This window comes from Marmota flaviventris, chromosome 2 (genome assembly GCF_047511675.1).
Source record: "Marmota flaviventris isolate mMarFla1 chromosome 2, mMarFla1.hap1, whole genome shotgun sequence".
NCBI classification, from domain to species: Eukaryota; Metazoa; Chordata; class Mammalia; order Rodentia; family Sciuridae; genus Marmota; species Marmota flaviventris.
This window is the reverse complement of record NC_092499.1, coordinates 150,220,702-150,233,364: the sequence shown is the minus strand read 5'-3', so window position 1 is coordinate 150,233,364 and position 12,663 is coordinate 150,220,702. Positions and strand designations below refer to the sequence as shown.

The 12,663-nt window shown below is 43.2% G+C and overlaps 1 protein-coding gene across 1 annotated transcript in view; it reads right to left on the bottom strand.

Annotated features, from left to right (window-relative positions):
• Positions 1-1,897: 1,897 nt before the first annotated feature.
• Positions 1,898-12,663, bottom strand: part of Aldh1a3 (aldehyde dehydrogenase 1 family member A3) — a 36,015-nt gene continuing 25,249 nt past the window's right edge. Inside the window, exons 10-13 of the mRNA XM_027920659.2 lie at positions 11,982-12,146; positions 10,409-10,566; positions 9,219-9,293; positions 1,898-3,813 (exon numbers count right to left, since the gene is read on the bottom strand). Of these exons, the coding sequence (XP_027776460.1) occupies positions 3,741-3,813; positions 9,219-9,293; positions 10,409-10,566; positions 11,982-12,146 (471 nt within the window). The 3' untranslated portion in view covers positions 1,898-3,740. The remainder of the gene's footprint in view (positions 3,814-9,218; positions 9,294-10,408; positions 10,567-11,981; positions 12,147-12,663) is intronic.

Sequence of the window (12,663 nt, the reverse complement as noted above, 5' to 3'; positions counted from 1 at the left end):
CCTGGGGCGGGTGGTAGAGGCAAATAAAACATGGTGGAATGTTGGCAATTCACCAGGATTGGACCTGTCATAAGGGTATTCATCAAGTCGTTGAAGCATATAACCAAAAGCAAACCTAAACATTGAAGCCCATGTTGCAGGTAGGATTCAGATTCAACTTCACCTGTCTGTCCATCCAGAAAAGAATTCTGCTCAGAAAAAAGCAGAGGGTTCTACAACCTGGCAGGACCAGTACCTTAGACTATTATGTAATGTCTCTCCTCAAATATTCCCAGGACTTTGCACAAACCACAGAGACAAATTGCAAAAACCCTCACTGCCATTTCACAGAATCCGGGTCCCAGTACGACCTCAAGGACACCCCAGGCTGCGGTTACTTGGTGTCACTCCTAGATTTGGAGTCTAGTTGGCAAGGGGACCACCTGGCAGCTCTGCTCCCAAGAAGCTTCCTCTCAAGGCTGTCCAGTAACAAAACGCCCTTCCAAAAGAGTGGGCACAATTTTGCAATCCCGTTCTCACCACTGAGGTCCTCTTACCAGTTTGCAAGAGAAGCAGTATGATTGCTACGAAAAGTCCCTAGTAATTTGCTGGGCGGGGCAGCCACAGTGTTGCGTGAGCCCCCCCGACCGCCTAGTGGCGCCTCCAGGGCGCACCGCATCGCCATCTACCGCCACCGGGAGGAAGTGCACGTCCAGGGCCTGGGCTGACACTAGGGGGTGTGTGGCCAATGCTGATAGGGACAACTTAACTTCCCTTTTAAAAGAGTTTGGGACTAGGCTAGTAACTGTGCCTAGTGTAGAAAAACATTTGGTATATTCGACAGGAAGATGACCTGTTTGGAGTTAAATGACCATCATTTAACTCTATCCATTAGGCATGCAATGTAACTAGTTTGTACAGGAAATTTGGTACCAGGCAGTTAATTTCTTTCACTTTTTGTCATTTGCTGACCCATGGACTTCTTCCTTTTGCTGAAATCCCACCCAGAGTTTCAGCATCTTCTAGTTGGAATGACCCCTTTTACATCAGCTGGAAGCCACCTACTTCCCTGAACTAACAATCTGCCTTTTGAAGGTACAGTAACTACCTGTTCTTTCTGTGTCTTCTAACTATCTTTCTTCAATTGGATGCTCAGCTTCCTCAGACATTCCTATTGAACAATTTTAAAACACCCCTTATTATCTTGAGGCACTCCACATGGCTTGGGGCAAGGGACAAAGACTTTAGAAAGTCTCCATCCACTAACAGGAGAACCTATGGCACTCCAAAGTGTCCACTTTAAGAGAATATACCCACGCTCACTGGCACACAAGCACACATGTATAACACATGTGTGGTACACATGCTCATGCACACACACTCTACATCCTGTTGTCCCTAGAATGGTTCCCTTCAGGAAGACATATACCAGAAAACTGAATGAAGGGGAACGTCATTTTTTACAATTTTCTGCTTTCACTTGGATTGAGAAATGAGATGTTGCTAAATACATAGGTAAATGCACACCAAACACCTAGGTCATTACAGAGAAAAGTGACAAAGCAGACACTCGTGTTCATGTTGGAGATGCAACGTTTTCCACCAATCCCCATTTTCTACACTCACACCATCATCACTTTGTGAGACTCTAAGAGACTCAGGCAGGTTAGATGATGCCTTAAACTTAGTCAACCAAGACATAGAACCTCTGAGGCTTAGCTCCCTGTCTGGTCAATCCCAAGAGCCATAGAAAGGGGTTTTACACTCAGGTAAACATTGGACCTGATCAATTGAGGAATGTAATTTTATTCATGTCATTGATCCTGTTTTATTACAAGCCATATGGTACAGGAGTTCTCAGACAGGCTTACCACAGAATTAAAATGAGTTTCGTCCATCAATTAAAAAAAAGATAACATTTCTCAAATATCCGATTTTATTTTATCATTGTTGAACACAATCTGAAGTTAGGATCAGAATTCCCAGTCTGATAGACTTATAAGCCATACCATAGGGGTAAACATTAAAAGAAGTGAATTCTAATATTATATAGATTTCCATTTCTAAATACAGTATATTACAGAAGGTTAAATACACCACCTCTGTGCACTTACAGCTATAAAAAGATACATTAACTATATCAATTATAAATAAGGTAGCATTTCATATTAAAGGCATTATTATACAATGAAAGGATAGGAACCCTCTAATGTACTACTAAGAAGGTTAGTGTCTATAGTTACTGGAGATACTGCAAATTCAGTGTACGAAGTCAAATCCTGATTTAACAAGTTATTGGTAGTACAAGTGAGGAGTGTTAACTGCTGGAGAAGAGAAGGTGAATTGCATATTGCATTTCTCTGACAAGGATGACAACCCTAATTCAGACATGATTGTCTTTATACACACTGGTTCTGACAGAGTTTCATTTTACAATTGCCCACTCCAACTTAATCCTCAAACATAAGCACCATTTTTCCTCCAATGAGAAAAGTACTAGTTAGTAACAAGAAAAGTACCCAAAAAACACAACTTAAGTTTGGTTTGGTTTTTAAAGCTATGTGGGAATGCTTTCAGTTTTCCAAGTTAAAACATAGAATTGCACATCATTTGGATACACAAAGGAAGAAATTGAAAATTTTGTGACCTGTTAGTGAACTTCTCAGGTCACTTGGATGAAGACCCAGTTCTTCTATGGAATCCAAGTGTTATTTGTTAATGATCAGAAATTAATACCAAAATAGGACTTTCGAAAAACAGGGCTGTATTCTAACAGCAGTCTTTCCAGTTGTGTACATTTTTACTAACCTAAAATAGGTAATGGAACTAGAGAAAAGGAAAAGTGTATTCACTTATCAGAAACCATTACTGAATGTGGTGTCAATGCATAATTTGTAAAAGGGAGTCATTGTCAAACTTGGGACGTAATTATCTTAGGATTTGCTATGTTGTTGGGGTAACAGAAATTGGGATCCTCAGCAGCAAAGGTGACACTAACATTGTTTTTAGCCAAGAAAGTGCCTTGGTTAAAGTAGCCTATCACATAGTTTTAGAGTAAGCTCCTTGGGATGTTGATATGGTCATATTCCTAAAGCAGTATTGATTTCAAGGTGAATCCCATGTTCAATGTCAATATGCAGTCCTCCAAGACCCATACCTGTGCATGCCCAAGGCCTCTGGCACCCTTCCATGGTATGTGCTTCCTAAAAGCTCCCCACATCAGATCCTCAAAATTTTCCTTTTTAACTTAGTGCTAATCCTTCCCTTCTGTATGATCTCTCCCCTTCCTCAGAATGGGGGGTGGGTATTGTCCTGTGCACAGGCAACCCTGAGAAGACCACAGGTGTGGGACCCTGCTTGCAGAACATGCAGGGAGCTCTTTCCCAATTCCTACTGGAGTCAGATTCAGCAAAGCATTCTGAAGCAACTGCTGGATACTTCGAGTCCTGTTTCTTGTTAGCGGAGCCCTGAGTGTCTTCACTATCTCTCACATCTGGCCTAAAGGCAAAATTAGAAATGGCCAACAGCTCCCTCCCCAGACAGGACTGAATTTCACACACGACATCTGGGCATCCACATTGTTAGGTCAATAAAATGTGAGTGTGAGAGGAGAAGAAAAAGCATTCATTCAATCTCCCGTAGATTGAAAGCGTCCAGAAGAAAGTGTCCCGGGAAGGTCAAGCATTGTACTTTTTTCCTTTGGCGAGTTTGATGTGCCACATTCAGCTGTCCAGAGTTTGAGGAAGGAGCCCTTCTTTCCTTCAAGGGTTCTTGTCATCAAGTTTGATGGTGACAGTTTTCACTTCTGTATATTCAGCCAGGGCATATTCACCTCTGTGATGACCGAAGAGAAGAAAAGTCAAACTGAGAATGTCCATTCACAGTTCTGTGGAAACTGTTCTAATGCCTGATTACTCTACTGGGCAGTTTGGGGTTGAGGGTTCTACAAAAGTTTGAGATTGGGAGGAAAACTCTGAAACCTGAAGAAAGTAATAGCTAGGATGATGATGAGTTTAAGTAACTGGAAATATGTTTAAATATAAAGGTTTTTGTATGTGATATTTTTGAAATAGAAGAATTAAAGGTTCACCTTCAAAAAAATGAAGGGAATTAAAAAAAAACAACACGAGGGGAATTCTCTTGTTCAGGGAATTAAGAATCAAAGAACAGGGCTTGGGTAGGTGAATAAAGAGAAGTCAGGGATCAGAAAGGACAGGGATGGCTCATGCCTGTAATCCCAGCAGCTCAGGAAGGAGGCTGAGGTAGGAGGATGTGAGTCCAAAGCCATCCTCAGCAACTTAGCAAGATCTTGTCTCTAAATAAAGTATATATGAAAGGGCTGGGAATGTAGCTCAGTGGTTAAGCATTCCTGGGTTCAATTCCTGGTATCAAAAAAAAAAAAAAAAAAAAAGAAAGAAAGAAAGAAAGAAAGAAATGACAATGGATTTATAAGTTTTAGGTGGTGATATGGAGCTGCATGAAGAGACAGAAAAGAATGAAGTCTAAGGCTACTGGCAGATGATATGGCCAGGGAATCACAGGGACAGAACACTGGGAGGGCACAGCTGGGGACCAGCATAAGAGGAACGATGCCACCTGGTGGGGTGAGGGGCAGATGCTAGCACAGACTGGACACACAGCCTTTGAGTTGGCGCCCTTGGTGCAGTTCCTTTCTTTAAGTCATACAGGAGTCAGGGGCCCCTTCCCAGCACATGGGCCAGACTTGTGGCAACTCCCCTTCCCAGAACCAAGAAGCAGCTTCGGCTGGGTTTAAATTCCTCTATAGCACCCGCTCTGCTGTTAAGTAAAGAAAAGTTGTGTGCTTATTTAGGAAAAGAGGTAGAAGTCAAAGTGGTCCCTGGAGGCTCTGTACTAGAAAGACCTGAGATAGTCTCATCCCATCCTTGAGACCGGAAGTCCTCAGAGTGTGGTCCCCAGGCCAGTGCTGTATCTTGGAACTTGCTAGAAATGCCTATGCTTAGGCCTTATTGAATCCTGCTGTGGCCAGTAGAAGAAAGGCCCTCCCCAAAGGGTCCATGTCTCACTGCCCTAAACCTGAAAAGACTTAGGTTACATGGCAAAGGGGAATTAATATTGTTGATGGAATTCAAGTGACTAATCAGTTGATTTTAAAATAACCTGGATCATCTGGGTGGGTCATATGATCCTTAAAAGTGGAAGAAGAAGGCAGATAAAGAGAGAGTAAAATAAGACACAGGTGCAGAGAGATGCCACAGTGCTGGCTTTGAAGGTGAAGGAAGGGCCATCAGCCAAGGAGGAAGGACAGCCTCTAGGAGCTAGACAGGGCATGGATACACACTCCCCCAATGGCGTCTAGAGGGAAATGCAGCCTACTGACACCTTTATCTCAGCTCAGAGAGACCTGTGTCAGAGTTTTATCCTACAGAACTGTAAGATAATACATTTGTGTTGTTTAAATTACTAATTTTATGTAAATTGTTACAGCAATAATAGAAAATGAATATACCTATTGAATTAGAAATTCCAAGGATGTGGCCCAGAAGTCTGTTTTAACCAGCCCCCAGTGGATTCTGATGCATGCTCAAGTTTGAGAACCACTAGCTTAGAACTATGAAGGTCAGTCAAGTGCTTTGTCCCTATTGAGCCTCAGATTCATTATCTGAGAAGTGGGAATACTATAACCTCCTTGCAGTTATAACAATTAGAAACAATTCATGTGCTAGATAAAATGTGAATGGTGGAAAGTAATATTGTTATTTTATTAATAACGTGTCACTGAGATTTTTACTTAGTTTCTTAAATATTCTTTCATCATCAAGAACCCATGATAATGAGTGAATTATTTCATAATATTTTTCTAAACACACAAACAGAATGCTAAATTCAACTTCTGTAACACTGATACTCCACTTAAAAAGTCCCTAAAAGTAGATGGAAAACTAATATGTATATATGATGTGTATAAATTATATAATATTCATTATATAATTTATAAACCTGTGTGGGAATAGGTCCTGTTTTCCCCAACATATAAAAAGTTCTTACAAACCAATTGGGAAAACAAAAATGACCAAACAGAAAAATCCAAAAGGACATAGTTTGCAAACCAGAAATGCAAATTCTGAAAAGTGTGAAAAGGATACTCAACCTCTCACAATTAAAGAAATGCACACCAAAACAGTGGTGAGCCTATTTGTCACGTGGCAGAGCAGTCAATTTTTAGAAACTTATTCTGAAAACAATCTTCTACAAGTGCATAAAGATTCACACACAAGGAAACATAGGCATGGTTTGTAATAGCAATACACCTTGGAAATAACACAAAAGTCCATTGCAGGAGACCATCACCAAGAAGAATGGAAAGATAACCAAGACCCATTCTGAAGAGCAAAGAGTAGTTTGCTCTCATTTCATCTAAGACCAGAAAATACTTGATTGCTTTCATAGAAAACCTACAATACGAGCACAAAATGTTGCATTGTAAAAATTCAAGGTTGTTAATGACTTGTCAGATTTCTAAATAAAAGTAAAGAAAGTGATGAAATCCTATTGTATTAGTATATAACTAATAAATAATACAGAATTAAAATCATTCTTGTAGGAATAAGTACATTGATACCCCCATTTTTTTTTCTGTTTCTGTAGTTGTTCTAGTTCAAGTTCTTGCTGCTCTTATCAACCCATTGTGGCTCATCCACCTGGGCAATCAACGTCACTCATGAGCCCAGACTTTCTCCCAATAAACCTCACCAGAGCACCAGGGGGAAGGGACTGGTGACTGTGTTGTTCACTGTCACATGTTCTGAACTTAATGTCATACCTGAGCATCAGAAATGCTCAATAAACACTTGCAAAGTGAATGAATAAGTGAACAAAATGAACGAATGACCAGCAGTTACCTCGAACAAATGAGGTTGAGGATCAGGGAAAGAAGAATTTGATCTTCCCCATGTCTTATTATGTGGAGTTTTTATTACTGTCTCAATTGTATTACAAAGCAAAACACAGAACTTAGAGGGGGAAAAAAGAAAACAGTGACAAGGAAGGAAAAAAACACAGCAGGCTCCATCCCAAGACTGGACTAGAAACAGATCCCGGAGGGGCTCATTGGTGGGCAGCCAGTAACCAGCCCAGCTCAGGCGGCCAGGTTTGGGGAAAACCGTGGAATCTACCGCATGGTGCTCCAGAATGAAAATAAAGGGGGAACTTCTTGCAACATGAAGACATTAATTAGAGATGATTAAAAATAGAAATAAGTTTTGAAGGCAGTTTCCAGGCTCCTTGTAAATATTTTAAAAATATTTTATCAAAAATTTTGGGAAAATATATGTCAAGGATCCAAAAAACAGACATTCAAAAAAGTTTCAACTGCGGCTAACCAGAGGGACAGGGCACGGGGGTGCTAGCGGGTAAGGACACCATCGGAGTGGTGGGAAGGGAGATGAGGAAACCGTGCAGGGAATCAGTTTGGGACATACAAACTAGGCATCAGGTGACCCCATGTGCCTTCCTATAGCTTCTACAAATAAGGACAGTTGCTTTGGGGACTGGAGTTCTTGCTGCCACATCTGGCCTCTGAGGGGATCCGAGTTCCCTAGCCCTCATGACCTGACTGGGTGAAGACAGAAGGTCAGAGGAGGCAAATGACCACATGAGCCCTGCTGGCTTCACTCCAGGTGGCTTCCAGAGGTGACCCTTGCCCAGCAAGGCTCTCTACTGTGGGGGGTCCAGGGACCAAGCTGCCAGCATTTATTCCTTGCTCTGCTACTCACTAGCTCTCTGGGCCATTTGCTCATCTGAAAGCAGTTGTACCCCCTCACAGATTGTCACAGGACATGAACTAACATGCAGGGCTTTCACAGAGCCTCCTAGAGTCTGCTCAGCAAATGCCGGTTGCGATCAGCACTATGGAGGATCCTGGAGGGAACCCAGGTGACCTCAGTCTGGGCCTCCTGTCTCAGGTGGGCAGGCAGTTTTAAGAGTTTATTATGAAATAGAGGCTCAGAGAATGCAAAGAGACACCAGCCGGCCACCAGGGGGAGGAAAGAGGCTGCTGCAAAAGGACTTCATGATCAAGAATTTACTAAAGTTCCTTGAAGGGGAAACCAGTTATAGAAATAAAGAGGATGCTCTCCACTCAGACACGCAGATGACTCCGGGGCATTTGCCATCAGTTAGATTAGAAAGAAGGACTGATATGATACGAGGTCCCTGATTCCATGCAGACTGGTCAAGAGCAATTGCTCAGGGGTGGAAGCCAGCTCTGTTCCTTTATAACAGTATCTTTAAAACAGTTCCTTTCTAACACTATCTTCAAGTATCTACAAGTAGAGCCCTTAAAGGCCCCACCAAGACCCAAGTTACGGGGAAGCGTTTGAGTGTGTTCCCACTAGAAGATGTGCAAACAAGTATAAGGTAATGCATTTGTATATAAATGACCCAAACTGTTTAAATAAAAGGAAGAACTCAAGCTCTTAGAAATGTCCCAGGAACAGCCCTGGGGTGTTGTCACAGATGGTTCCCTAGGAACATTGAGCCTACAAGATGTTTGTCCACAAGGCTAATAAAATCCTGAGCAGCACCAAGAAGGAGATGGGGAAAGCAGCCAGAGCCAGCTAGAAACCACAGCGTCTCCACCCCTGGGGGCACTCCATCCAGCTCTGGACCTGGGCCAGATGCAAGAAGGCCTGTCCATGAATCTCAACCCTACAGAGCTCATTTTCCCAGCAGGCCAGAAAGAAAGGAGATGTTGGAGGGGGTAGGTGGTGGGTTGGAACACACTGATGGGATCTGGAGGCCCAGCAGGACTCCCAAAGTAGTATCAAGAAGGAACTAGATTGACCCATGGTGTGTCTCTTGGGGCCTCTGCTGGGCTCACAAGATTCCAAGCCTGACTTGGGTTTGAATCTATCTTCCTTGCCGAAAGTGGAGATTGTGCATAATGACAGCCTATGCTTGGCAAAAAGTGCGCTTTTTCAGAGCTCTGTGGCCTCCTCTGGCAAGCCTAGATCAAGGATTTAGGGAACATGCCCTGTAGGATGAGGGCTGGCAGGAAAGCTGAGGCTGGAGGTTGGTCTTGTGGCCTGGGGGAAGTCAGGTTAAGGATGAGGGTGGGGAATGGACTGCCAGCCTTCGTGACAGGGCTGCCCCAGACAGAGCGGGTTAGGGGATCAGGTGAGAGCTCAAGTTGCTGCACTGCAATTCTAGTGTATCTTTCATTCCTAGGTGGGCAGGTTTAGGGTGCCAGAAACACTTACAGTTCTCTGCCATTCCCCGACATTTTGAAGCCACCAAATGGAGCCTGTGCATAGAGTGCATTGTAGCAGTTGATCCTAGATAAAGGATGAAAAGATACTGAGAGTTACCTGGAGAAGACCCCACCTGCACCTTGGGTGCTCCAGTAATTAGACACTTAATTGCTTAACACATGGCCTTTGGCAAAATTCCAATATTAAAACTCAGTGAGTTCCTAACTTCTGCCTTCTTCTTTCCACCAGAAGCTAAAATTTGAATATAGTTCAGCCCAGAGCTTTTCATTGGAATAGGAATCAAATGAAAAGACAAGCACAAAGAAGAAAAATATTATGGCCTAAGGGAATAAGAATTAGCTTTGAAATAACACAGACCTGACTCCAAGTTCTGCTTCCTGAACTACGAGACTCTAAGCTTGTTACTCAAACTTGCTAAGCCTCAATCCATTCATCTTTAAAATGGGAATTACAATATATAATCTTTAGAATTACTGGTGAGGCAGGAACTAGTATCCAGACTTTGCAGATGAGCATGTATTGATTTTTGAATCAGAACCAGAGTCAGGTAGTCAGCAGAGTTGATCAAAGGCATAGGCCCTGAAGCTTGCTCTGCCTGGTACAGCTGTTCCCTTTCATATATAGATTCTGCAGCTTCAGATTCGACCAATCTTAATTGAAAATTTTTGAAAATAAGATTGCATCTGTACTGAACATATACAGATTTATCCCTTTGTCATTATTCCTAAGAAATACGATATAACAACTATTTACATAGCATTGATAAAAGTATTAGGTATTATAAATCATCCAGAATTCATTTAAAGTATACTGGATGATGTACCTAGGTTATATGCCCTAACTGTGCCATTTTATATAAGAGACTTGAGTACCTTATACATTCAAGTATATAAAGGTCCAGGAACCAGTCCCCTAAGGTTACTGAGAGATGACTTTACAGTACATGACCCTGGGAAAGTCACTCAACCTCTCTGTGTCTTGGTTTCCTTATCTGTAAAATGTGGTACCTAACACCATAAGGGAACCCATTTCAGAAGGTAGTCATGAGGCTCTAGCAAAGTGCCCACACAGTGGGTGCCACATAATATACAATTAGATGCTCTCTGCTAACAGAGAAATAGCCAAGGACCCAGCCAGCAACTGAGGGGAGCCGACACACACACAAGCACTCAACTCACCAAACTGTTCCAGACTCCAATGCAGAAGCCAATTTCAGGGCTTTGTCCAGGTTTTTGGTGAATATAGCCGCTGTGAGTCCATAGTCAGTGCTGTTTGCTCTTTTTATCACTTCTTCAATATTTTTGAACTTCAGTATTGGCTGCACTGGTCCAAAAATCTATGATTAATTGCAAGAAGAGCAGTGAGAGGCATGTTTGGGTGGAGATGTATGCTCCGAGCAGGTGTTTCCCTGGTTGTATGCCTTTTTCACAAGTTCATGTGTTAGGCATCATCTACATTAAGTGTCTAATAACTGGGGCACCTAAGATGCAGGTGGGGTCTTATTCATGGAGAAGAAGGAACAGTAGACATCTTTCTAGCTGCATGATGGTTGAGCTCTGAAGAAAAGGATTAAAATGAAATAAAAATAAAAAATAACAACCCCCCATATGTTGTATTTGCGATCTGTCTTTACGATCAGGGTTTCTGAGAACCCCCTACCTTGTGGGCAGGTGGGGTGCACAGAAGACAAACTTCCAGGTGCCTTTTTGGAAAGTTATCTCTAAGGGTGTCCCTAAGCAGGGCTGTAGGACTGTGTGGCCCAGCCTCCTGGTGCTGCTTTTCCACTAATGAGGACACCCTAACATGTTTCCATGATATCTCCTAGGGGAGGAAATGGGACAGTGCTCACACAGTCTACAACCCAGCAAAGAAAAGGCAGGGAAGAACTGAGAGCTTGCACATTTAAGGGGTATTCTGAAGGGAGCCTGCAGTGGATTTAATGTTAGGTATGAGTCTGTCTCCGCAGGACGGTGCCCAGTCTCTGGAAACACATTCCCAGGTTCCCCAGGACCTCTCATCATGGGGATGTTTAAGGAGCTAAGCTTCGTGTCATCCTGGCGGTGTTAGTAACCCCTCAAAATCTCAAGGAGGAGCACCTGTCCAGGGAGCCCTCCAGCAGTGCTCATTCTTTCACGTGCCCCAAAAGATCACTGGGTATCAGGTCTTGTCCTAAAAGCCCTGTGCAGGAACGTGCTTCCATCTGCCTACCAGTAGGATTGGAGGACAAGGGTAGATTTACACTCTTATGGGGTCTCCTTAATTTCCATCATTCCCAGGAATGGCCCTGATGGAAAACTTCAATGAGAATTCTTGCTGGGACACATTCCTCGAATGAGCACTTGTAATTTACGCTTTATCTGGAGGAACTCAAGACAACTTTGAGCCCTGAATTTACAGCTGGATTCCTGGCAAGACCCACAGGTGGAGGCTGCTTTCCACACGTGGGCTTCATGATGAACTCAGGGATGTGCTAGAAGACAGGGGAGGGTGGCTACTCCCCAGAGATCCAGAGCAATGAGTGGAGACTGAGGCTAGCACCAAGTCTCTGGCTGGCATCCCATCCTTAGGGTGTGCCAGAGACCTGGGAACAGGGGACAGGAAGTATCTCCTTAGGGGCCCTAAGGAAGAGAGGAAAGGCCACACAGAAAAGACAAATGTTCATCCACAAAGACTTCTGATGTTTCCGGGCCCTTATAGGAGAATGGTTTGAAGGACCCCTGGGGCTACAGCTTTGGCTGCAGCCACACACACCTCCTCTTTGGCAATCCGCATGTTGTCCGTCACTTCTGAGAAGACCGTGGGTTTGATGAAGAGCCCCCTGTCTTCTATGGCCGAGCCCCCACATTCCAGTTTGGCCCCTTCATTCTTCCCACTCTCAATCAGCTCCAGGATTTTGTCAAACTGTTTTTGATCAATCTGCAAAACCCAGAAGGGAATTAAGGCTCCTCCCCGTGGGGCAGGAGCACCATCTTATACTATCAATGGCCTTTGATGCTGGCCTCCCCCACATGCCTTAACCAAGCCCTAAGTCATATAACAACCATGCCTCGCAGGCAAATGTGCCTCCAATGCACAAACCTGCGCCCTTTGGACCAGGGGAGACCTGGGCAATAGGCTGCTCTCACCCTCCCCAGGTTTGGGGTTCATTCACCCATCTGATTCCCTTCTCCATGCTGTGAGGCCGGCCAGGGGGTGAAATTGGTTTGAAGTTCTCATGTTCTTTGCTTTCTCAACACTTTGCACCCCGCTAAAGTGGCTGAACTTAATAAATAAAAAAATATAAATCAGCTAAATTTGAATCTCAGAAAAACAACATATGATCTTTTTTTTTTTTAGTATAAGTATGTCCCAAACAATATTTGCTTGAGACATTTATTAAAAATATAAAAACATTTATAAAAATATTGTTTGGGACATACTTGTGCTAAAAAGG